This window comes from Paramormyrops kingsleyae, chromosome 1, assembly GCF_048594095.1.
Source record: "Paramormyrops kingsleyae isolate MSU_618 chromosome 1, PKINGS_0.4, whole genome shotgun sequence".
In the NCBI taxonomy this organism is placed as follows: Eukaryota; Metazoa; Chordata; class Actinopteri; order Osteoglossiformes; family Mormyridae; genus Paramormyrops; species Paramormyrops kingsleyae.
The window spans coordinates 16,794,554-16,821,592 of NC_132797.1; the positions used below are offsets into that span (position 1 = coordinate 16,794,554).

General features: G+C 44.1%; 1 protein-coding gene across 5 annotated transcripts in view; it reads right to left on the reverse strand.

Moving 5' to 3' along the window:
- cadps2 (Ca++-dependent secretion activator 2) overlaps positions 1-27,039 on the reverse strand; it is an 87,765-nt gene that overhangs the window by 35,372 nt on the left and 25,354 nt on the right. For all 5 annotated transcript variants that reach the window (XM_072710698.1, XM_072710689.1, XM_023826000.2 and 2 more), the window contains 8 exons: positions 21,068-21,148; positions 15,004-15,243; positions 14,634-14,755; positions 9,687-9,798; positions 9,062-9,201; positions 3,832-3,898; positions 3,366-3,474; positions 2,865-3,074 (listed from right to left, as the gene is read on the reverse strand). In XM_072710698.1, the coding sequence (XP_072566799.1) occupies positions 2,865-3,074; positions 3,366-3,474; positions 3,832-3,898; positions 9,062-9,201; positions 9,687-9,798; positions 14,634-14,755; positions 15,004-15,243; positions 21,068-21,148 (1,081 nt within the window). The remainder of the gene's footprint in view (positions 1-2,864; positions 3,075-3,365; positions 3,475-3,831; positions 3,899-9,061; positions 9,202-9,686; positions 9,799-14,633; positions 14,756-15,003; positions 15,244-21,067; positions 21,149-27,039) is intronic.

A 27,039-nucleotide genomic window follows, 5' to 3' on the forward strand; every position in this document is an offset into this window, starting at 1 on the left:
CATATCAGAAAATAAAATTTCCTGAAATTAAATGAATCAATAACTCCCCGTGTCCCGCATCTTGCAAGTGTTCTTTGAAGAGGCTGTAGGTAACTGGCAAACACAGGCGGAACACCCCCCCCCCCCAGGCTCGCTAATCAAGCAAAGCGGAGAGTGTGTGAGAGTGCGGCCCTGATGGGGCTTCCTTTCATTAAACAGTGAGTAACAAACCTGTTACACACAAACTGATAATCGTGGATGTTTCTGCTGTATCTGGTGTGTCACTCACTGTCTATCACAAGGGAATACCCACAAAGACTGAATGCAGACATTAGTAAGTGTCTGTGCACACATTAATGAAAATACAGGCGAATGATGCCACCAGTAATTATACATGGCGTGGAACATCTACACCGGTGGCCAAAATTGTGGAAACACTTCCAATTTTTAGAGACTGCAGAACTTTATTCAACTGTTGAATTCAACTGGTTACTTATTGAATCGTCCAATGTATGATATTTATACCATTATTTGATTGTTTATAAACATTACTGCCAATATTTGTGTAGTAATTTTTAAAGCGTAAGGCCAAAAATACTATGTTTTTCCACAATTCTGGCCAGTAGTGTAGAATGAGATTTGTTTGTTGACTTGCCATTTCATACAAGGGGGTGGGGGGGGGACCGATACCATAGTTGGCTGTCAAGTCACTGTCTGGAGCACATTCAAATAAGCCCTTCTCACAAGCGGCACCTGGCCTTCTGACATAAAAGAGTGGGAATCCTTTTCAGGCAATTTTAAGAGACTTGTCAGCTGACATTAGTCATTTAAGAGCAGCATCATATTATGCAACTATCTTTAAAAAAGCCGAATGAAGCTGAAGCAGCACTGGGAAGCTGGGAAACAGACCATGCACAGGTTTAAATCCGATAAGAGGGCTGGGGAGACAGACATTGATCATCGGGGTGTGTGTGTGATATTCACATTATCGGGCACATAGAGGAATCGCATTGATCCACGGCATTTCTAACTCCCGGTGAGCAGGCGGAGGAGGGTTATTTAATCGGACTGGAAGGAGAGTCACGGCCTCGTGAGCTGAAGACAGGAGTGCAGGCTCCATCTCCGTCATCACGGCAGCCGTCACATCCATGTGACAGTTGCCGGCGAGGTGCACGGTGGGTGTGACAGGCCTCAAATGCGGAGAGAGTGAGACTGGGCTGGGGGGTGTCACAGGTACAGGCAGGTTTCACAAGCTGCTGCTCCAGCGAGCATCACGCTCCAAGACGCAGATGAGGACAGAAAGGACCTCCGTCTGCTTCAAACCGGAGGAGTCAAACCGAACCCCGCTACCCCAGCGAGACACCAGAGGAGGACATTTTAATATTACATACAATGATGGGAAAGTTGGAAGGAAAAAGGTCAATACTTTTAAAATCAAAACAATCACATCAAATAACAAAATAGAGTTTGCAAGTCAAATGATGTCAATGCAATTAAACGGACTTCTGTGTTAAAACTGGAAAAATTATTATTAACTGCTCGCATTTCACTACAGTTCATGTTGCATCAATCACACTGCGGCAATATGGAGACACCACATGTTTTGGACGGTGATTTCTTTGTAAACTTTCCGGAAAGCTGTAAGAAAATGAGCCGCTGTCATACGACACACAACACAAACAACAACGTCGGTGCTTTACAGACGTAAGCTTCAGATTTATACCCTAGCGGCCAAAATTGTGGAAACACTTCCAATTTTCAGAGGTTGCAGAACTTTATTCAAGTGTTGCTCCAGTTACTTATTTAAAGGTCCAATGTGTGATATTTGTAACGTTCTTTGATTGTTTATAAACATTACCGCCAATATTCGTGCAGGACTTTTTAAAGTGCAATGCAAAAAATGCTAGATGTTTCCACAATTTTGGACACTAGTGTAGCTGCGCTCTGTTACGATAAAAAAAAAGCCTTGAAGGTGTATCTTGCTCCAGATGCCGACAGCAGAGAGCAGGTACCCCAGTGACCGGGAGTCACATGACTGACGGGATCCGTGAGGAGGGTGGGGTGTGGCCACCTCGAGAGAGAGAGTCAGGTGACTGGGTTTATTCCAGCTGATTCACTGCACCTGGACCTTGTGTGTGAGAAGAGTGGGAGTGTTTCACGTCTCCTCTCTGCATTGTGTGAGGTTAATCCCATGTCTGCCCAGAACCCGTAAACCCTGAAAAGGGAGACCCCGCCCCCATAAACCTGTCATTCTATGCCCCACCCCCCAGGTCACATGGCACCATTTCCCATTTCCCAGCATCCTTTACCTCTGATCTGTTCAGCTGTTCAGGCAGTTTACAGGGATAAGAGTCTGTGACTGGGCAGGCTTATACCTTTGCAGTTACTAGATGCACAGGCTGTACTCTGTACGCAACATCTGCGCAGTCAGAAAAGCAGTTGCTCAGCAGAATGTTCTGCAGATGCATGTTCTTTGACTGGACTGTCTGCGCAGCCAGAAACGCAGGCCCCCAGAGAATGGCAGATTTACACCCTCTCTCGAGCTTCATGCTGACAGCCTTCCCTGATTGTGGTTCTGTTCAAATCACGGTCCTCAAGGTCCGAGCACTGCTGAATTTCCAGTGAAGCCTCTGTGGCTAATCAGAAACAGTAATTATTAAACTAACCATCTGGGAGAACTGAATACAAGGCCTGATTGTGGTTCTTGCTCCGTCTTCAGATTTGACAACCATGAACTGAACCCACCAGTTGAATCCAGAAGGCTACGATTTTAGTACCGGCCACCTCTAATGCACAGAGCACAAGCCTTGAGAAGTTACCCATAAAGCACCGAGGCATTTGGGTGCATCGGACTTTTATAAATACACAACAAGGTGAAAACCTACTGAGCAAGTTGGCTGGGGTATCAGGCTGGCAGTTTACCCCTCTGCAGTTCTGGTTCTGGTTCTGGGAGGGTGGAACTGGCTTGTAGGATTGACCTGTGGCCCGGTACATGGCCTGCACCCACAGTGCACGGTCCTGCTCGTGATCACTAGCGAACATCACATGATCCCCTTCTCTCACCGCCCTGAAAAATGCCCGTCCACCTTGGAGACCTGCGATAACGAGAAAGAAAGAGAGAAAGGAAATCCGTACCAAGACCCAAAATCAGGGCTGTTCAAATCACGGTCCTCAAGGTCTGAGCACTGCTGATTTTGCAGTGGAGCCTTTGTGGCCAATCAGATACAGTAATTATTAAACTAACTATCTTGGAGAACTGAAAACAAGGCCAGGATTTGGAATTGAGGTCCAGATTTGAAAAGCCCGGCCTCAGACAAAGTCTCCTCATGGCTGTAAGAAGTGAGGCATGCGGATGTGGGTGGCAGTGGGAGCCGTCAGTGCCGTACCTGGGTGGGGCTCAGCATAGTCCACCGTGTAACCGTCCAGCTGCATTAGTTCATGGGGCTCTGCCTTTTTTTCCCGGTAGTTACACATGGCAAACGTGTACTGGCTGACCTGCACCACAGCGCACAACATAACACACCTGAGACTGCAGAGTGGGTCTCAAAATGGCAGAAACAATGCATTTCAGGGCTAGGAAAGAAAGGAAACCACTCTTTCTTTCTCTCCCTCTCCCCCTCTCTTTCTCACACACACACACCACTTTTTTCTTTGACTGAAAAGAAGCTGTTGAGTATATAGTACTTTTTAGTTTATGAATTACATTTGGTTAGATTTATTTCAAGATCATATAATAATAGAGCTGGAAATTGTTTTAATTAATAAAAATTTAAAATAAGTTTAATGGTAATATTTCATTTTTAAAACATCTCTTTTATAATTGGTAGGGAAAAAAACGATGAATTTACTAACCTGTACAAGTATAAAATATCGCCTTTTCCAGCGCTTCCATGTTCTTTGTCCACGAGCATAGAGATACCTTTTATTGAAAAGAAACGAATATTTACATGTCAGAATGTCGTGCCACTTATGAATGAATGGCATACTTCAATTACACAAAAACCTTGAAATTATAATTGTGAAAAAATAAAAATTTAAATCTAATCACAGAATAATAGAATTTTTCAATGCAGGAAAAAATGGAATTACCAGTGGAAGAAACTGAACCCAAAACTTAATTTGGTAAATACTGAAGTACATGTTTTGCTGTCCAGTGATGCCATTAATCAAGGCTTGTAAACACACCATGAATAGGTGTACTTATACTGGACGGTGATCTTGAAGATCACCTAACCGGGGAGGGGGATTGGTGGGTAGGTGTGTCAAGGTAGCAGAGCCTGGGAAGGGAAACGTGCGGATAATCAGGCACTGACGCCGACCCAAAGCGGGCAACGAAGGCGGGGGGCGCCCAAGACGGGACACCACACGCGCAAGTAGAACACCCAGCTCCGCTGACGGGATAAGCTGGATATGAGTCCCAAAAATAAACAGAAATGTAATGAAAGAAGGCAACATTTACAGTAATTTCATCTTAAAACAGAGTAAGTTAATTTCAAGTATTTATTATAATAATAATAATAATAATAATAAATAATAATAATAATTATTATTATTATTATTATGTTACTGTTGTATGTCTTTTTTTAATTAGTTTAAATAGGATAAATTATTTTTTCCCAGTTTCTCTGTATACGAACCTTATCAATAATACACTGTAAAAATCACTAGACTGCTGGAAATTATTAGAGGCGAACTGACATAAAGCTTTGGAAAAAGAGAATGAGCAACACCTATGATGAGGAAGAAACTTATAAAGTTAGGCCTGTATTAATATCCTTATTTATCTCTCAGCTTCCTTCTTTCAAGCATCAAAATAGCAAGAACATGTGAAAGGTGAAGCAATCTGGCGCCATAATCAGTGGGCCATTCTCGCAAATCAAACAATACAAAATATGTGCGCACATTACGGGAGCGGGAGAGAAATCAATACATGCTGAGGCGCTTTATTGAAGGGGCTATGGGGGGAGCGTGTGGGAGGGTACCCCGTGCGATAAAAGCTCCCTGTCAAGGTTGAAAGAGCAATAAATGCCGTCTGTGCAATTTGGACCATTCTGCTGGAGTTGGGTTAACATGTGGCAGAAGTAATCAGCCACTTGTGAAAATGATTTTCAGTTCCTTCTCAAACACCTTTCAGGCACTCATGATCCCATTTAGGTGACAACAATAGACGTCCCTCGGCGGCCCGGCGGCCGTGGACTGGGGAGCCAATGGGACCTCACTGCCGCGGGCACTTTCCAGGCGATGCGCCGCACCTCCGCTACTGGCGGCATAATAGGAGTCGTCGGCGGGGCGCATTCCTTCCACATTCACTCGCTCTCCGCTTTATGTCGTTTTTTTTTTAAGTCTTCGTTCAAAAGATCAAACCACCAAATTGACATGATTATGTTTTAGAGGCCACCGACACCTGTGACCGTAAATGTCTTTTTTTTGTTTCGTTTCGCTATTAAATCTAACTATATATTAAATGTTACCATACCATCAATTTCTTACAAATTTCACAATTAGTAGAACATTTCAAGGAAGCCTACAACTGATCGATCAGCTGTCTGATAGATCGTCTGGTACATTTTGGTATTAATCTTATCTTCCACGTTGGAACCATTCATCCGTCCATTTTCTACGCAGTTAACTTGGTTATTGTCGCGCGGGTTGAGGGGGGTGCTGAAGCTATCGAACTTGCCTTCTAAGTTACTAAGGAACTAGGAGCATATTTATTATTGGAATTCCAGAACAGTATCTTTCATATCCATCCATCCATCCATCCATCTATCCAATCCAGTAAAAAGGTGAGTGGGAGTTGCACGTGCACATTTAGTTATTCTCTGAAATTATGCTGCTTTAAAGCACTTCTATTCCAGATAAAACTAGTATAAGTAGCAGAACAGATATTTTTTCCCCAATTAATTATGAAAAGCCCGAACTTGAACTTCTAAAAACTTTATTTTAAAATAGCAGTGCCCCCTAGTGGGAACCTCGATTTTCCCCCTAAATTACGTCCTGCCTCACTAAACTAACTCGATTATGCACGTTTGTCGGCACGTAGCCAACCAGCCCCCCTCCCACCCCCGACGAAATTTAGAAATAATTTGTTTTAGAAAAATGCACTTAGCTGCTCATAGAAATGCTGGAAAAACAAAAAGAATATAAACTGCAGAACTAGCAGTAAGTACAAAACAATGGGCAGAAAGAAAAACTGATGGTGAAATGAACATGGTCTCCTAAAATTACAGGGCAAGAGGAACGGCCATTGTGCCCAAGATGGCAAAATTCACATGGGGTAGGCCAATTCGACACTAAAATACACATTCTGCTTGAGTCATTTCACTGATACGGAAAACAATATTTCAATTTCCTAAAGTGTGTCAAAATTTTATGCAGGACTGCCTACACACACTACAGGCATAATACTCAAATTACATTACTACTCAATAATTCAACGTAATGTGTAACACTAGTGAAGTATTTAACGGCCACTAACATAACCATGCGAAGAACACACACACAGATAAAAAAAAAAACCTTAGAGTCGCACTGGGATGATTTTGGTCTTAATCCTAGTATCTGGTGCCAGCCTAATTGTTTTTCAGCTGTTACTGTAATTGAGGCTTGATGTGCTAATCGTCCCTCTCCCTTTCTTCCACTCTGCCTTCTACTGGAATTAAGAACAGGAATGCGCACAATTACAGTGAGACTTTTGCATGAGCGCCGCTCCAAGCAGAGGAGAGCAGGGGGGCCAGGCGATGCTGAATAGCGCTGGACATATGAAACAACATTATGTTTGAGGGACTGGAGGGCGATCCGCAATTAAAGCTCCCCGCTCCCCCCATTGTCGGCGAGTCCTTGCTCCTTCCTCGCTGTCTAGCGCCATTGCTCTGCCTAATGATGGTTCTGGCACCGTCAGTGGGCCACGGAGACGGAGACGGCCTGAAAGGGAGCCTGAAAAGCAGCGAGAGAGGCTCCCGCTTCCCACCTCTGATCAACAGATGGCTTCTTTAACAGCAAGCACTCAACCTGAAAATTCCTCCTCCCTTACCCCCACCACGAGACCCCCCCTCCCAGCCACCCCACGGCAGAGCTTGGGGGATCCTCAGGTGTGTGGCCTGTTGAAGAGCCAAAACACGGTTTCCAACATGTCAGGCTGACGTGAGCGTCCGTACCATGCCAGGACCCCAGCAGATATTCTGGTTTCGGCTTCTAAGCGACGTTCCTCCAGCCACTTGTGAGGTCAATTGAGAAGGTAATTAAAATCCGACACTCTGGCCAATTAGGGACCTCCTCACTGTTCATTACCATTCATTGTGGTAGGATGCAGTATCTCTGGCCAGTCCTGCTCAGAGCAGCATCTGAATGCACAGCAGGGCGGCTTGTGTGTGAGGGACTCTGCCCTCCTGAAGAGTACGTACTACTTCACGGGAAGCTTAATTCTATAATAACATAGAATGTTATCAAATGCTGCTCATGTGTTATTCATTTTCTATGCACTTCGTCTTCAAACCCATGTATGAGGGACATTTAATCTATACATTAAAATATTCACTTAGCATTTAAGTCTATTTTAAATTAAGTCTGATTTGCAAACTTATTGACGTTATTGAGGGCCCCTGTGAAATGTTGGGCCCCCTATATCAGCCAGAGTGTCCATTTCCCGCCGATGCACCTATTACTATTTAATATGGAGACAGATTGAATAAGTACTTTATCATTTAAAAAAAAAAAGTTTATCAGAGCTCACAGCCACATTCTAAATATTTAAAAATAGCATATTAAAATTCAATACAAAGGCAATTATGTTTTGCACCGATTAGTTATCTTAGATATAATACGGAGCATACGGAGTATTAAAATCATTGACTATACTGCCCCCTACTGGAATAATCATTAAAGTGAAATATGACAGGAAAAATCTTAAGGGCGGAAAAAATATAGAACTACTTTTAATTCATGTATACTTATTCCTGGAGTAGTATACTTATAGTTAAATTGTCAATTTAATTAAGACAATCATTAAAAAATAATTACAATTCCCAGTGCCTTAAGAAAATAGTGCACCAAATCCACACATGAAAATATTAGTTTTGCTTTGCCATATCCTCAAATAAAATATGAAGCATTATACAAACACCACAAATAAATGGCTTATTATAAAAATCATTTTGCATACTGTCACTCAGAAACAGCACAATTTAAGACTGGCATTTCCCATTCTAACGATCTAACTCTGAACAGCAGGGGGCGCTGTCACCCTACTGCATCCACAGTTGCTAAACATGACTACAGTGCAATGAGGTCAGAGCAGTGATCTCCAGGCCACTTCATCAGACACTCCACCACAAATGTTCACCACCTCACCCTCATTCTTTGGAGGATTGCTGGATCTTAAAATAACTATGAAAAAGATATTAAAAGAATAATTGACTACTCAAGGCACATTTTTCTTATTTTCGATAATATCTATAAAGGCAGACTGTAAATAGCCCCAGAGCTCTTAGAATTTCATTATAATTCTATGGTCATTCAAAAACACAGTCAGAAAGGGGGATGCACGTTGAGGACACCCAATCTCTGAGCTTTGCATGGATCCAAGGAGATGAACTATGAATTGTGCTCTTAAATAAATAGAGCAGAGACTCTGTTGACTTAAGTCACAAGATTGTGCTCTAAGGAACAGGATTTCAACTGAATCATGTCCTGTTTGAAATTTTTGTAGCCAAACTGCAGTAGTCATGGTTTCCACCTCTGTGGAGGGCTACACGGGGCTTGCTGGCTACTAGGTCAGTGCAACGTGATGTGTCAGTGCAACGTGATGTGTCAGTGCAAAGTGATGTGTCAGTGCAAAGTGATGTGTCAGTGCAGCGTGATGTGTCTCTACAGATGTCTAACATCAGGATTGCATGTGTCAGCAGGGCAGGTTGTTTCCGAAGGGAAATGAGGACACAAGCCCCACAGTGGCGGCTTAAGCTCATTGATTTACCCCACTTCCTGCTGGTAACTTTATTGGTGCCATTTTGGTTAAAAAGGCAGTGATTCTTGGCAAAGTAGGAACCCCCCCCCCCCACCCATGGCCTCCTCCCAGATCCCGTACCCGCTGTGCTTCATGTTGGGGGGCTTGTCCATGCGCACGGCCAGCTTGATTCTCAGATCTGTGTCCGGGCTGTTCTTTGGTACCGCCATCTTGTGCAGCTCTGCCGTTTTGGGGCTGTTGGTAGTGGGGTGAAGTACCACCTGGTAGGGAGAGCAGAGCGAGGGCCGCTTTGAGAAGGCCGGTGGGATGCCACTCGGGGCACGGCCCACCCAGTTTACACTGCTGCACTGTCCGCAAACACTTACTGACACAAGGGCAGGGTAATTGCTTTACAATGACCAATACAGACCCCAGGGCTAAAGAGGAACGTGCCTCAGTGCTGGAGACCGGATGTTTCTTCAAAACAAAGAAACACTTGCAATATTGTTCCCACTAATCACAAGCTTGATAACGGACATCAGTCAACAACACGTGCCTCAGGAATGTTAGAAAGCCATCTGTACATCTTCTGTATCAATAAATAAAATAAATATATATATGTATGTTACTATGTAATAAGTAATTTATTACAATACAGCAATATTTATTATTGTCTTAACTCATGCGAATTAAAACAATATGATTTATCGACAGGCTACCTAAAAAAATACTGAATGTTTAGATCTTATTCAATAGTCTCCCTCACCCTGCCCAGCTCCTTGTCTTCGAGGGCCAAGACGCCTGTGCTCTCCGTGAAGAGCTTCACCTTGACGACAGGCAGGGCGTAAGTCGTCGTGAAGTCCCCCTGGGTGCCCCACCTGCAAAATCACAAAACGTCAGACTTCCACACCTTCTCTTCAGAAGGGATGGTAAAAGGAGTGGACGGAAGCAGACAGAGCCCGACATTTTATGTGGGACTGCAAGGACACAAAACCTAGATATATACACGAAACACAGAGGCGTACTGCTGCCAAATTATACATGAGAATACGGCTCAATGTTCCCCTTTGCCTGCCATGTACTAAAAATGTGTACAGTGACATGGAAGATGATTCCCCACGTGCTGCTGTCTGAGTATCCCTTTGTGACCAAGGAAAGAACTCCACTGCCTTGTAAAGTTGCTGAGCAATAAGGCACGGAGGTCCAAAGAGTCTTAAAAAATCCTGCACCACTTTTGGGTGGGTAGGGAAGAACGTGAAAGCAAATGGTGGAATGTTTGAGTTGCCAAGGCAACAGAACAATTGCGTGGTTGCCATTGCTAAATCCTGGGTAGCAAAGCAAATTATCCATGAATTCAGTAGAACAGAAAAGTACTTTGGAAACATTGCCTTTGTTGGTTATGTTTGATTGAATCAAAGAAATCGGTGGAGCCCCCCCCCCCCCCCCAAACACTTCTATGGCATATTCCCTTCAGTGGGACAAATGCCAAAATGTCAGACTTGGCAAAGACTTTACACCTTGCTGGGAAACAGTGGCATCTGGTTGAAGGCGGAGTCTCTGTCTGCCTCCTCCAGTATGGTAAAACACAGCTGTGACCTTCCCAGCATCCTGCTCCTCCAGGAACCTGGGAACCAGGACAGGTGGTGAGGCTTCCCCCACTCTGATGCACCCCCCCAGCCAACGGCAATAGCTGAGAAGTGCATGTAGGCCCACTGGCGTGGAATTCCGCAGCACTAGGAACACAGAGTAGATCCCACTCCTTCTATTCATGGTCCAGGGGGCATGTTTCAGCCGCAGAGGCTGTGGGTGTCTGTGTGGTTTAAGCCTCGGTTTCACAGAAGGTGTTTTTGCTGAAAGCAGCAGCATGCATATTTACAGTATGCCAACCTGTTATTTAACTGTCAACTTTCACACGCAGGCCTTTGCTGTGCAATGGAAGGTAGACCAAATCCATACCCCCCCTTCCCACTAACATAATGCTGCCATACCAAGCTGGAATCAGCAGCTCTAAAGAACCAGAACCAACCTGCCACTCTGGAGTGATGAATCCCACAGCATAAATGCACTTCCCTGTGTGGTTTGAGAATTGGACATACTGGTGAGAGAAGCTTAATGATTAAGGTGATTTTTGCAGCTGCAGATCTCCAGGTTCTGAAATTCTGCTTCTGAAATTCAGAAACCCCCAGAGAATGAGCACTTTAGTCCAGGAAGGAGATCCAGGACTGGAAAGACAAGGACCCCAATATCTCATGAAATTTGGTGAAGTGAAAGATATGGTAAGAACGTCACTCCCCTTTGGTGATGGTTGCTTCTGTTGACCAGAATTTTATGGCGACCCACCTTGTTTATTCTGTGGGTACCTAGGTGAGATTCCTATGTTCTTTTATGTGTGTCAGAGTTTGGTAGTTCTGGATTATGAGTAATGAAAGGTCCAGTTGACAGGCAAAATGGACATACTGATTCTTTATACTGACCTCTTTATACTGACTGAACTGGCCATCAATCACTGAGGGCCATCATTCAAAGTGAAAAAAAGCTCCAGGGAATGATGATGGGCTATGCGCTTTACAGGTGCTAAGTCAATCTTTATCATGCATTTTTTTCCCTTGACCACACAATTTTATATGAATGAAGGGTCATTTGGTTCATCATCCAGGCATCTCTATGACTTCCTGTTGATTTCATTTGAAATATCGATTAATATGGATATTAGTAGTGCCTTTTCAGGACCAGACTGATCAAATAAAGACTTCGACCATGATGCCACGTAACCCTGGAAGTTATACACTCAAGAATGAAATCGATATTTAGGAGGAGCAACTAGCAGGAAACATACTTATATTTGCTTAATATTTATCCTCACAGAAGATTTTTTATTGCACATATTTTACAGTTTGGTGGCACAGTAGATAGCCTCTCGGTTCCAGGGTTCCTGGTTCCTGTGTCTGTGTGCTCGTGTATGTATTACATTGTGGGGACCAAATGTCCCCAAAATACAACAAAAACTGTTATTTTGACCTGTTGGGGACTCTATTTTATAACAAAAAACAGTAATTGCAATCAAAAACCTAAAAATGCCAAAAGTCATATTTTGTTTGGTTACTTTGGTTAAAGTTCGGGCTGGGTAGGGGTTAGGGTCGTCACAGATGGCAGTAGGGTTTATCCCCATAGAAATGAATGGACGGTTCCCACAAAAATATAGATACCTAATCTGTGTCTGTGTGTGTGTGTGTGTGTCTGTGTGCATGTGCGTGTGTCTGTGTGCATGTGCGTGTGTGTGTGTGTGTGTGTGTGCGCGCGTGTAAAGACATTACACATATATGGTTAATAAGCGACAGTTATAACTTTAAAGACACAAACTGCGTTGAGGCAATTAAATCTGTCCATTCCATTTACATAATTTTGAAATATTCCATATATCAGACATTCTTTTCCTTTATCTATAGCGGCATCTGGGAGTTAGCATGCTGGCCCTTTCAGATTCATCCCCCTCTGCAGTAATGACTGACGAGGGGTCAGTGAGGGTGACCGGGAGGCCGGGACACAGGAAAACGCAGGCAGAGCAGCCCCCGCTCAGTCGCACCGGCTGGCCCCCCGTCCTGGATGCAGTATGGATAGACCAAACAGTAGTCAAGGATATCGCTACAGTTACGCAAGACCCAGCCTCTGTGCATTAAAGCGTCGATATCTGGCAGCCTGTTGTAAATAGCATGCCCTTAACAACTGCATAGATAGCAAGTCTTTTCATGGTGCTAATTTCTTATTAAAACATGCATTTTGCTTTTGTTATGACAACTGTAATAAAAGAGACTTGCACAAACAAGCTAAAATTAGTGACTTTTCCTGGTATATAAATGTCACAGATTTCTCTTATGCAAAGTATCAGTTTACTGAAAAACAGTAAATAAAAATATTTTTTACATCTATTATCTGTATACATGTATTGTATTGACTTTTTTTGCTTTGAGGTATTAAGGTGGTGCCAAACTAACAATAAAGATTGTAGGAATATGCATCAGACTGCAAACTCATTCAATAGACCTGCAAAGCTCTCTGGACCCCCTCCCCAACCCCACCCACCTGCAGTATTCTCGCACCACTGGTCTCAAACAGTGAACCCTGAAGGCACCCAGCAGGGAGACCCACTAGGCACACAATTATCTTAATAGATAAGTAACACGGAGTCCAGGCAGTACTGGGAACAGGGTAGCCTGTGACTCTAGGTGAGTACCGTCTGTAAACAGGAGACTCAGGAAGGGTAGGCAATAAATCACTCATTAGAGAAGGAACAATTTCAGAGATTTGACAACACCAGCACAAGTTGGATACACAGTACGCTAAGTACTGGTTATACTAAGTGAATACAGGCTGAGGTTACTGCAGAGCCACCAACAAAACGTTGAGTAATACTACATTAATTATACGTATTACTTGCTTCCTCGTGTACTCTCACCTCTATCTGGACTTTGAAATAATATTATAGCCTTTTCTCACATTTCTCCACAACACAAACAGCAAAGATACCTGTAACAAAGGCATTACATTCACCTGTTTCTTCCTATGCCTTTTTTGGTAAAGATAAGCTGATTTAAGAAAATAAATAAAATAATCAAATAAATACATTTTTCATTGCCCAGAACTCGTGGCTTTTGATGAGAATTTTATTATCTTTCTTTATCTATTCAGTTATCTTCAAACTGTTTATCCCAGTTTCCCAGTCCGGTCCTTGGGGACCCACAGCTGGTCCACATTTTTGTTCCCTCCCAGCTCCCTGCCAGACAGTCCAGGTACTGGGAGCTGAAAGGGAGCAAATATGTGGACTGGCTGTGGGACCCCGGGGACTGGATTGGGAAACTGGTTTATGCAGCACTGGCTTGTGGGAGTCTGGTGCCCATCCTGAGCAGCATAGGGTACGAGACAGAGGAACACAGTATGTCAGTTCCTCGCAGGACACACATGCACACGTACACTACAGGCAATTAGCCAACTACCCTACCTGGTCTTTGGAATGGGAGAAAACCAGAGTACCCAGAGGAAATCCAAGAATAACATGCAAACCCCAGCTACCCACACAGTTGGGGGGGGGGGGGGGTATTCATGCCCAAACCCTGACAGTGTGAGGCAACACTGGCATGTACTGAGGCATTCCACCTGCTCTCACATATACATAATCATTACAAAATCTATTTCATATATCAAAGAATGGTAATCATCAATTGATGTTATTAAACTGATCCTGGCTAATTAGGTGGGGAATTGACCAAATTAAGGTATTTTTATTTATTTTTATACAGGAAAACAATATGTGTGCAGGCACATAAAACATGAGAGGGTTCGCTTTTGCTATATTATTTATTTTATTGAAAATTGTGTTTCCTAAGGAGTGTCAAATATACTTCATTCTGCAGCCTTTACAGTCGTGCTCAAAACCAACCCTATGTGTGCAGTTAATCATATGCACCTAGTCCAGCCCATGTATACAGGGTAATCTGAGCCCAAACAGTGCATGATAATCTTCCTGTGATCTACACCAAGCCCAAATCTTGTGTGAGGCTCTTAGAGATATTTAAACCAAGCCCAACCCATGTATGAAGAGCTTAAGGTGATGTTGTCAAAGCCTAACCCTTGTGTGGAGATCTTAAGGAAGCCTAACCTATCTACAAAGCTCTTAAAGTTATCTGAACCAAGTCCAACCCACGTGTGGAGATCTTACTGTGGTCTGGAGGCCTCCGCCTGGTCCGTCTGCAGTTTCTCTCCTCCTTCTACTTCCATGGTGCAGTATACAATCCGGTTGGGAGCCACTGATTTCAGCCCCTGAACTTCCACTATCACAATCTGTAGACTCGAACACAGCAGGCCGCATCTGAGCTCATTCCCAAACACCTCCATAAAACAGACTTCAGAATCACATCAGTTCATTGATACACACTGAGCCAAAGCCTCATCTCCCCTCTAACGTGCTGCACGAGAGTCGGGAATCTTAAATTAAACACAATCAAGCTACATGACGTAGGGAAACTAAACTAAATAAACTAGTAGGTTGGTTAGGACCTTCTTCTTAAAGGTGGCATGACTCTACTCACCTCCAGAGTGAAAGACAAGACCACCTCAGACTTGGACAGCATGACCTCATTCTCATCCACCATGTCCAGGAAGGAGGAATTTATCGGAGAACGTTTCAGTTTCTGAAGCTTGAAATCCGGCCCTGCTTTGGACACGGGGAGGCTCTCCAGATTGGCCATGAGCAGGTTCACGGAGGCCCTCAGCTCCTCCACGTACATCGCCTCCATTTCCTTGGAGATAAACCTGGGATACTTCCTCTCCTGGAAAACGGATTCCATTGGGACGGTTGGTATGAAACGCTCTTCAAGTCTTAGCTACTATACAGATCCAGCCGCTTAAAATTTCCCCACTTTCCATGACAGGTCCTTGACAGGACCTTGACTGGCTCTTGGCTGGTCCTTGACTGTAATGAGATCCCCCACGATGATGTAATGAAAAAGGGGGCCGGCATGATCCACCCCTCAACTCTCTGTGTGTAAAGTACTTGCAATGATCTATCCATCCACCAGGGAGAGCAGTAATCTGAAGTGACTTACCTGAAATCAGGTAAGATACCTGAATCAGGTATTGTAACTACACTGCAAAAAATGAAAATCTAAGCAAGTACAATTTTCCTATATTTAAACAAAATTCCAATTTCATTAATAAACTTACTACACTGCAATAAATGGCCTGTGAAATTTAGAAATAGTTTCTGTTGTGAGGCAAAGATGGCCTAAAACTGTCAAAATGTGTTTTTAGTGTTTTTAGGGAGAAGAGAGTGACCCAAGATGTTTGTGACAGACTAATTACAGGTCTAAACAAAGTAATAAGGTTTACTGTGGAGAATAAAGGTGTGTTCTTTCTTTCTGTCTGGCTAACAGCCGGATAGGCTGCTGGTGGCTGCGCATCCACGGGGGGGGTGATGTGTGAATGTATCATTAACTTCTCTGCTTGGCCACAATGAAACAATGAGACAGATGAGACAGATGTTTGAAGCGGTCAAGGTGAGGTTATTTTTTTAACATAAGAAACACTGCTTTCAGATCATAAGAACATAAGAACTATACAAACGAGAGGAGGCCATTCGGCCCATCAAGCTCGCTTAGGGAGAACTTAACTAATAGCTCAGAGTTGTTAAAATCTTATCTAGCTCTGATTTAAAGGAACTCAAGGATTCAGCTTGCACTATGTTATCAGGAAGACTATTCCATATTCTGACTATCAAGCCAGTCGGTTAAATAAACACTACTAAACAGTCATTACACACTACCAGTCAAAACTGTTGTTGGCATGTAAATTAGAAACCAGAAGACTATAGTGGAAAAAAAGTATGATCGTCTACCAAAAACATTTATACACTGTATAGTCATGACTGACATGCTGAGGCTGGGTTTGAACCAGTGATCCGGGGAACACAAGCACACAGGCTTAGCCCACTGAGCCACACAGGGACCCTGAAAGTGCAAATGTTTTTTGCATGAAAGTTCACCATAGCAAATACCCTGAGCAAGGAACTGCCCACAAGCACAAGAAAAGTGGTGGGGCTGGGGGCTGGGGGCTGGGGGGTCAACTGAATGTGTGAAAGTCATTAACATCTCTTTTGACTGGTAGTATGTGTGTGTTTGTGTGTGGGTTTGCATAGATCACATTTGAGGACCAAATTGCCCCCAAAGTGTAGTAAAACCTGAAATTTTCCTACTTTTGGGGACATTTTTTGAGGTCCCTATTTGGATAAACACTTTTAAAGCCTCTGGTCACAAATTTTTCTGAACACATACAAATCGAATTTCAATGAAAAAGTTGGCCAAAATTTCACATCTGTTCACGACTATACGCTCGGGTGGTGAACAAAAGCACTGGCAAAGTCTTGCATTTCTGAAAAGTTTCAATACGCAGAAAAAGGCTAGTCACATTAGAAACGCTATTTCGTGAAGTCTGGTCCACCATCTAAACGGCTAAACACACCAGAAACCCCTGAAATAGAAGAAATCACAAGACAGAAAACACTTTAACATCCCTCCATCACAGAGCCGGACTCGCCATCAAAACTGTAAGCTCCTCTAAACCCAGCTTATTGTACCTTGATACCTTGTACGTTGCTTTGGATAAGTCTGCTAAATGCTTTAAATGTAAATATAAATATTGTACAGTGTAAAGCCATGTAGCAGAAATGACTTAGGGTCAGTAATCCAGGAGACATGGAGGTGTACAGTAAATATCCATTGTCTTCCCAACATCAGTCACTGAATGGTATTAAAAAAGCACTGGAGAGTTCAAAGCATACAATTCTCACAGTCTATCAGCACCACCAACATTCAGATGTAAATGAGCTTCAGATGTAAATGCACGCTGGCCGACCAGATCACCCCCCCTGGAAAGAAAATATCCCTATTCCCTTTTATTGTCCTTGGTGATTTTAACAGAGTGAATCTACACCAGGAACTTCCTAAACACAGACAGCATATTGACTGCCCCACCAGGGACAACATCACACTGGACCACTGTTACACCATTTTAAAAGATGCCTATCGCTCTGTCCCCCGGGCAGCTTTAGGACATTCTGATCACTGTATGGTCCATCTTATTCCAATTTACCGGCAACGGCTTAAACGTGCCAAGCCTGTAGTCAAAACTGTGAAGAAGTGGACCAATACAGCAAAGCAGGAACTGCAAGACTGTTTTGACTGCACTAATTGGACTGTCTTTGAAGCTGCATCTGATAATCTGGATGAGCTGACAGACACTGTGACATCATACATCAGTTTTTGTGAAGATGTGTGTGTCCCGACCAAGACCTTCTGCACATACAACAACAATAAACCATGGTTCACTCCCAAACTGCAACATCTTCACCAGGCCAAGGAGGATGATGCCTACAGAAGTGGTGACAGGGCCCTGTACAGGCAGGCCAGGAACACGCTGACCAGGGAGATCAAAGTGGCAAAAAGAAGCTACTCTGAGAAGCTGAAAGAACGGTTCTCAGCCAATGACCCTGCATCAGTGTGGAGAGGCCTGCGAGATATCACCAGCAACAGACGACCCCTACCCCCCGCTGAAGCAAACAAAGACCTGGCAGACGAGCTGAACAACTTCTACTGTAGGTTTGAGATAAACAGATTCACACCCCCCATCCACCCCACTCCAGAGACAATAACCCTCATCACACCTCTCACCCCCCTATCCTCCCCCCTGGAACTCAGAATACACGAAGCGGAAGTGAGCCGGCTGTTCCAGAAACAGAAAACCAAGAAGGCCCCGGGATCAAACGGTGTATCCCCCTCCTGCCTCAAAACCTGTGCTGATCAGCTGGCTCCCATCTTCACCCGCATCTTCAATAGATTTCTGGAGTTGTGTGTAGTTCCCTCCTGCTTCAAACGCTCCACCATTATCACGGTCCCCAAAAAACCCACCATTACAGGACTGAATGACTACAGACCTGTCGCCTTGACGTCTGTGGTCATGAAATCCTTTGAACGCCTGGTTTTAGCCCATCTAAAGGACATTACAGGACACCAGCTGTACCCCTTGCAGTTTGCCTATCGGGCAAACAGGTCGGTGGATGATGCAGTGAATATGCAGTGAATATGGGGCTGCATTATATCCTGCAACATCTGGACCGTCCAGGAACTTATGCCAGGATCCTGTTTGTGGACTTTAGTTCGGCTAAACGAGCATAGATTTTAACGAGCAGTTAAAATCATTTCAGATCCGTCACATCCTGGACACAATCTTCTCCAGCTACCCCCCTCTGGCAGGCGCTACAGATCTGTTTACAAAAACTGTTTACACTATACCTCGCACCTTAAAATTGCACAGTGTTACTCACCTGTGTATATTTATAATATTTATAATTTTTCACATTTGTATTGTATGTGTGTTGTATTGTACTGTATTTGTACAGTATTTCTTGTATAGGGTATTTTGTTTTTATAGTGTCTGTGGTCATGAAATCCTTTGAACGCCTGGTTTTAGCCCATCTAAAGGACATTACAGGACACCAGCTGTACCCCCTGCAGTTTGCCTATCGGGCAAACAGGTCGGTGGATGATGCAGTGAATATGGGGCTGCATTATATCCTGCAACATCTGGACCGTCCAGGAACTTATGCCAGGATCCTGTTTGTGGACTTTAGTTCGGCTAAACGAGCATAGATTTTAACGAGCAGTTAAAATCATTTCAGATCCATCACATCCTGGACACAATCTTCTCCAGCTACCCCCCTCTGGCAGGCGCTACAGATCTGTTTACAAAAACTGTTTACACTATACCTCGCACCTTAAAATTGCACAGTGTTACTCACCTGTGTATATTTATAATATTTATAATTTTTCACATTTGTATTGTATGTGTGTTGTATTGTACTGTATTTGTACAGTATTTCTTGTATAGGGTATTTTGTTTTTATAGTGTCACTTATTGTAGAGCTGGGTGATATGGCCTAAAAATAAAATCTCAGATTTTTTCACAAAAAATCTGATTTCCGATTTCAATCGATTCTCCCCTCCCCTACACAAAATCAAACTACTTTATTTAGCTTTTTTTACTTTAGACCACACCGTTAGGGGCAGTGTGTGGCTCAGTGGGCTAAGCTGTGTGCTTGTAATCAGAAGGTCACTGGTTCAAGCCCAGCCTCAGCATGTCTGCAGCTCCTTGAGCAAGGCCCCAACAGGTGGCCTTCACAGACAACTTATTCTTCAAAGATCAAGGGAGGCATAAACACAATTTCCCCACGGGGATCAATAAAGTGTCAGTTATTATTGTGAACACTTTTAGAAAGGTTTCTCTATAGCTTATTTTAAAACTGGCAACAACACAATACACCCTCAAACTTATAAATAAAAGTAATAAGTAATATTGTAATAATAATAGAAAAAAAACACATAATTTTATCATGTCAGCTTAGTATTAAGTAAATACTTTATGCCATTGGGTTTGACATATTATATTACAATTCCATATTACAGAAGTAGCAACACCTTTCTTTGGGCACGTGCCATCTTTTCCCCTGTCATTGCCATGTTGTTAGTGAATCTGCTACAGTGTTAATTTACCCGTGAGGAATGGTGCATCGCATTAGTTCCGCATTTGGCGCTTGTGTGTAAAAAAAGTAATAAAATCGATTTCATGAAAACACATCGTCCTGAACTGTAAATTCGAATTAATCAATTAAATTGATTTATCGCCCAGCTCTAACTTATTGTTTGTGTATGAGAGAGTATCAAACTGTGGGAAACTAATTCCTTGGCGAATAAAAGCTGATTCTGATTCTGATTCTGATTCTGATTGCTGCAGCAGGTGAGGATCATGAACTCCCAATCACCTACTGTACAAATTCTTTAATCAATCAACAGTTACAGTATCAACAATCAATGGCTGGACAGTTGATACAGGGACAATGATCACAACACACATCAGAACAGCCTTCCCAAAGCCAACAAACTGAACCCTATTGAAAATTTGTGGACTATGCTTAAAATAAAGCACTTTAAAACAAATCAATATACTGTAGGACCAAAGTGCTGTACAAAGGATAAATAAGAATAGACAATAAACAAACCAATAAAGCATATTAAAATAAAATAAGTAAATAAAATAAATTAAAACAAAAATGAGCTTTTTTAAGTCATAGCAAAGACCATTCAATCATTTAACCCTGTAAAAAGAAAAGTAAAGTTTTTGTAAAGACAGCGCCATCTAATGGTATCACCCTGCAAGTGAATGAATGGGCGGGTTTATAGTCAAATATAGGCCCACCCCTAGAAGAAGGGGGGCTCTAGCTTTCGGATGGTAATTGGAAGGAACTTGGCTGGGATTTGGCTGCCAGCCAGACTGGAGGGGAAATTTTAAGTGGCTGGATCTGTAGGTCATATTTGCTTGTAGAGATTGAGGAGCAGGTGTGATGGTCCTAGGACAATGTTATTTTGGCATTCTGCCTCTCAAGGTAGTAATCTGCAGCCCATGTCAGGGACAGAAGGTGGACAGGCTGCTCTCCCAGTCTGTGATCCACTATGATTTGTACAGTTATGACAGTAAAGAAGTTGAAAACAAAAAACTAAGATGATTATTACAGTAATGTGGAGATAAGAGGGAAATAAAATCTACCCGGGCGATTTGCTCTGCCAGCTGCAGCCTGCCGTCGAGCTCCCTGCGGATCTGCGCGGCCTGTTCGTCCACGTTGTCCAGCTGCAGAAAGATCACATGAAGCCTCTCTCAATCTGCCAGTTAGTACTGCTGCTGTTTCCGTCTCTAAAATCACCAGTACAACCAATAAATACAACACACATGACATCACACATTCATTGATTCATTTATATACTCCTGGGTGCTGCAGGCAGATAATCTGAATTATTTTTCAGCCAGTAACGCAAGACAAAGAAGTTACAATATAAAGATAACATGGGGGCCATTTATTCTACCCAGCATGTTGCCCACCCCCTGAAGGAAGCGACGATTTTTCCTCACTAAAAGCCAAGTGATTACTATCCTCCATACAGCAGGGAGGGAAGGATCTCTATTTCCTTTAGGCAGATATGACGGTGTTGCTTGAAATTATCTCCCAAGTCAAACTTCTGAATCAAAGGGATAAAATATTTATGGAATACTTTTAAAAAAAAGCAGGCAGTAATAGCCAGAACAGAAACGGCAGCCTTTGTGCTGGTGTCTGGAAGGTTGGGTGAAGTATCTCCACCTTTCTGCTCCCCATTCACGCTTGGATTTTAATGGCATTCATACATCAAGCGGTTCCCACTGGTTACGGGTGCAGTAGGATAAGCCGAAATATCCCGTGCCTTCAGAAGTCTTGTTTACCCCATTGCTGCATTAATTCCCACTCAGAAAAGAGCAGCAGCACTGTCAGCGTCGCATGCTGAGGTGCGTTGGCACCAAGTGCCGAGTGCGGAGGCCCTGCTCACATGGCATTTCGGACAGGAGTACCGCCGCTCTGCCTCAGTGAAGGCGGCTAATTTGATGCGGCGCACCAAGCTCTGGCACGCGATTCAGCCCCGAAGGCGTCACAAGGACAGCTGGGTGAAAGGAACAGCAAATCTCACTTGCAGAGTGGCTCTCACTCACACACACACACACACACACATATATATATGTTGGTGTACCTATATAAATGGGGGCCTTCAATTCATTTCTATGGGAAAAACCCTAATCCCAATCATGACACCCTTAACCTCTACCCATCCCTAACCTTAACCATACATAACCAAACCAAATTCAAGACTTTTGTCATTTTTACTTTTTTGCATTCACAGATTTTTATAAAACTGATGTCCCCAAAAGTAGGACACTTTGGGGACAATTTGGTCCTCAAATGTGATCTATGCAAACCCACAAAACGTGACACAATGTGACATTCAGGGCTTAAATGTGAACTGCAGTTCCTTCACTCCAATCATTTCTCAGCTGCTCAAAACTATTATGCCAAAGCCATCCTTTTAATGAATCTGTACCACTGATTAAAGTATCACAACGTTCACACCTATTTGCTACTTAACCCAAGCATGTCCAGCAAAAGCAATAATGTACTGGATGGATGGATTGATAGACACGATATGCAGTAACATACAGGAAGCCAAACTGAATCATTTTCTCCCCACAGCACTTCCACAATGACAGTTTGTTTACGTTGTGTGCTATTATTGACCGGGCTGTTAAGCCACATATTGGTCAAGAGTCAAACAACATGCTCTCGATTTACTGAAAAACACACCCGCAAGGATCAATACATGTCATTTAGAGACAAGTACTGAAGCTCCTCATTAAAGCCTAGAGACTGACACCCAGCATTACAAACAGTCAGAAAGGCGCTGGTTCCATTTCTCGTACCTGTCGCAGGACTGTACATTGTCATTAAATACCCAGTGTTCCCCCCTTAAAAACAGCTGCCATCTTCCGTAAGGTAGTGATGCCGGAAATGCATCACAGAGGGGGGCTTCCTAAAGTCACCCCCCCCCCCCGCCCAGATCAGAAGCCAGACAAGTGAAGAACACAAACAGTCATTTTGTTGTCCCTGTGGAGCCCTGCCTGGTTTCACAATGACCTCCCTAATGGCCATTATACATCACGGCACCTTGTCACGATAATTTGTGCTTAAAACAAAGTGCTACTGCTATCTCCGCTACGCTATTGCCTCTGCACAGCCAGCGGCAGCGATATATGAGGGAGGCCGCTGATTTTGTTACGTGCTAAGCTACATCTGCAATCAGCCCCCACCCCACCCCACCCCATCCCACCCCCCACTGCAGAGAGAAGGAAGTAGAGTAACACCACAGTTTAGTAGTTGTGAGTTGTTTCCTCCCCCTACACCCACAATCACATTCCTCCCTGACTGGATGCCAATCTGAAAGGAGATTCCCTTGGGTAATTATGAAATAAACGTAACCTTAGGACTATCCATTCCTAATTAAGCCATCAGCAAAAATAGTTTCTAGAAAAAAATTAACATAAAACGTTCGGCTGTCTTTTGGTTGTCATCTGAGAACATCACAAAGGCAAAGACAGAACGTGGTCATGATGGCTTTGGCAATCTGAAAACAATCAAACAAAAAATATATTTTTGTATAGCGCTTTTTCACAACATTACGTCGTCTCAAAGTGCTTTACAGCATCCCCACCCAAAGCCCCCAGTGAGTAAGCCATAGGCTACAGTGGCAAGGAAAAACTCCCGAGAAGGAAGAAACCTTGGGAGGGACCAGACTCAAAGGGGGAGCCCATCCTCCAGGGGCCGGCAAGGAAAAAACAAATTCAATGCAGCCCCAGAAGGCTATGGTGACACGGCAAAGCGATTGACCAGACTGCGGCAGGACAGTCTTCATCATCATGTACCTAATTAAGATGTTCCATTCCCTAGACAAATGCACCAGCATGTTCATTTAAAGGACACATCTGAGGCATCTCCAATTTCTTGCACAAAATTAGTTGTGATCCTCTGGCATCGCAGCTTTTTTTGGGCTCAGTACTATCTCAGGGTGCCTGCCACAACAAGACTTATTTAACGTACCCTAAATGGCATCTGCACATGCCTGGCAATGCAGCGTCAGCAGACAAAGCCTAGAAGAGAGCAGCTCGACCAAATATTAAGGTGTCGGTTGAGAAGTCATCAAATTGTCTGAGGAAAACCGAAGCCGCAATTCTCACAGCGTGATTCTGATCAGCGCATTCGCCGACTTGTGAAATCTGCAACACTCTGGAGCAAGACGGTGCAGTGGACTTTGGCAAGGGATCCGGCGACTGCCGGGAGATTTCGCCCTTGCTCTGAGTACAGGCTCAGTCTGTGTTGCTGTCTCACATATGACACAGAGCCTTAAAGTATCCATCTGACTGAATTTTGCTGGGTGATAATGCATTACCCTGCCGCTCTCATCACTGTCTCTCGCCCCCACTGTAATGTCTTAATGAAGAATAACCCGACTGTTGAACCTGCAGCTTCACATGAGGGGGGCGAGTGAAGCTCCCATCACGTCTGGATTCACCGAGCTCTTCTCCTGCCATCGAAGCGGCTGAAGCCACCACACACAGCAGGGGTGGGCAGCCTTATCCAGAGAGGGCCGCCGTCTATGCGGGTTTCCACCACCATCCCCTAATTACATTACTAATTAGAGGACTGACTGGCTGAGAAGTCCTCACACCTGGGTTTGAGCAGCTGACCTAAAGGTTACCCCGAAAACCTGAATACACACAGGGCCTTTGAGGATAAGATTGCCCACCCCCCACCTTACACAGACAGAGAAAACAGAGCTGACGCAAATGTCAGCAGGTTGGTGTGGCTGCGATAAAGTCTCCTTATGGTGTCTGCAAACCACAAGTGCTGCTTCAGTGGGACAGACTGAGGTCTAGAACCCAAGGCTATTAACTACTTACACACTTATTTTATAATGTCTATTTTGCAGAGTGATAGATTTCAAGCAGGAAGCGGGGTTCAAGTCTCTGCCAGGGTTCCGTGTGTGTGGAGTTTGCATGTTCTCCCTGTGTTGTCGTGGGGTTTGCCCCAAGTACTCCAAATGGATGGATGGATATATTTCAAGCAAGAAAAGGCAGGAATGGGATTCAAACCCACAACCATTTATTTGGGACCTCTTGGCCACACGACTGCTGGACAAGGCAGCAGGGACCTCTGAACACAGGTATACATGAGATTCAGCCCAGGATCTCGTTTTATAAACAGAAACTTTAATCAGCTGAGCCCCGGTGCTGCACTAGGGAGCCTAAGAAATCACTACCAAGCAAAACTGACATTTTAAAAAAACATTCTGAGTACTATTTAAGTTGTTAATACGCGACTAATTGGATATTTCTCTTGACGTGGCTGAATTGACGACAGACCGGGATGTCCCACAATGTAAGATCAGAAAGAGGAAAAAAATAAAAAATAAAAGACAATGTAAACTGATTCTAACCCACAGGTACCGGAAACAGGATGTAGCAGGAAGCAGGAAAATCAGTGATGCAAGATGTGGATACAGGTGGTGCATCCCAAGAACAGCTCTGGTTGAGGGAGAATTTCTACACCCACCAAGGCTGCACAAGAGCGTTGCTCCCTCTGCTGCTGAACAAACCAGCTTGGTCACAAATCACATCACCATGGCGACGTGGGCACAGCTTCGACGCCAACCCCCCCTCCGTAAATGGAAGGCTCCAGTTTACAGGCTAAACCTTGCAGTTCATAAAGGCTGCTGACCCCCGCTGCCTGAAAACTGACCCCAAACAGTGCCCTGGAGACCGGAATGGACGGGCAGGTCATGTGGGCAGTCCAGGAAATACCATTTCGCTCTACCCCCCACCCCCCCCAATTTGGATTTCAGAATCAATATCTAGCCCTTGTAAATACCAACAGCAAAATATTGAAAATACACCCTGATGTTGAATTTTTTTCAAGCAAGCAAACTAACCTTGAGAGATCATTTATCTAACAGATCAAAATATGTGAAGAAAGAAATTCACATATGTAACCTTTTAATATTAATTGGGCCACAAGGACACACATCAGCCAGAGAGATGCCAAAAGAGGCTGAACTCATTTGAAGGCCCCTCACCAGCACCTCACTTTCACTGCAGATATCTGAAAGATCATTGAACTGCCAACACCAGACTCTCAAGGCATTCAAAAGCAAAAGCAAATTAAAATAATTCAGCTTTCTCAATTTGCAAACAATGAATTTTAGAGCAAAGTAATGCATTTGCTGACTTTTCACCATTCTACGTTATGATCGTTATTTTTGTTCCTTTTTCTATACTGTGACAAAGCTTGAGCCGTCCTTGATTTCACTGGATACTTCTCCTTCGATATTTTGTCCACCAAAATTGTACAAAAAAATCTAATTACAAACCATACCTGTCACGCCCCGCTCCGTCCGCTCCCGATGTGTGCCACGCCCACCTCATTACCTTCTGTTTCGCCCTAATTGTTCCCACCTGTAGCTCGTTCTGTTACCTAGTCTTGTGTATTTAGTCCGAGTCTCAGTCTGTATTCCCCAGATCTGTCATCGTTGTATGGTCCGTCGTTGTCTGCACCTGTCCTTTTACCTATAATAAACCCTGCACTGGACCTTCTGGCTTCATTCGCCTGCTTCCGTGCTCGCGTTCCATCCCGAAGCTGACAGAATGACAGATCTCCGCAAGAAAGGATCCCCCCTAGCCGAGGAAGAGTACCTCGGCTTGGTAGACGAGGTCCTATACTGGCTGGCCCAACCCGAGATCCGAGAGGATCCCGCAGCACTCCGGTTAGCTCACCGAAGCCGGGATATCCTGGAGAGGATATCTGTCCCCGGCGACGCGCACCACGCGGACGTGGTGCGCGAAAGCCTCCAGCAGCTTCGGGAGGTAGCGGCTGCAGCCCTGCAAAGGCAGGTGGAGCGGGACAGCGGGCTGATGTACCGCTCACCACCCGCTGATGCGACCCCACTGCTGCCTTCCGGATCCAGAAGGAGAAAGAAGAGGCGAAAGGGAAAGGCTGAAGAAGCCGCCCCAACTCTCTTCTTGGGAGCGTGCTCCCTTCGCCCCGCCTGGGAGGACGCCTGGGTGATAGGTGGGCCCCAAGACGCGGAGGACCTGCCTGCTTTGGAGACTGG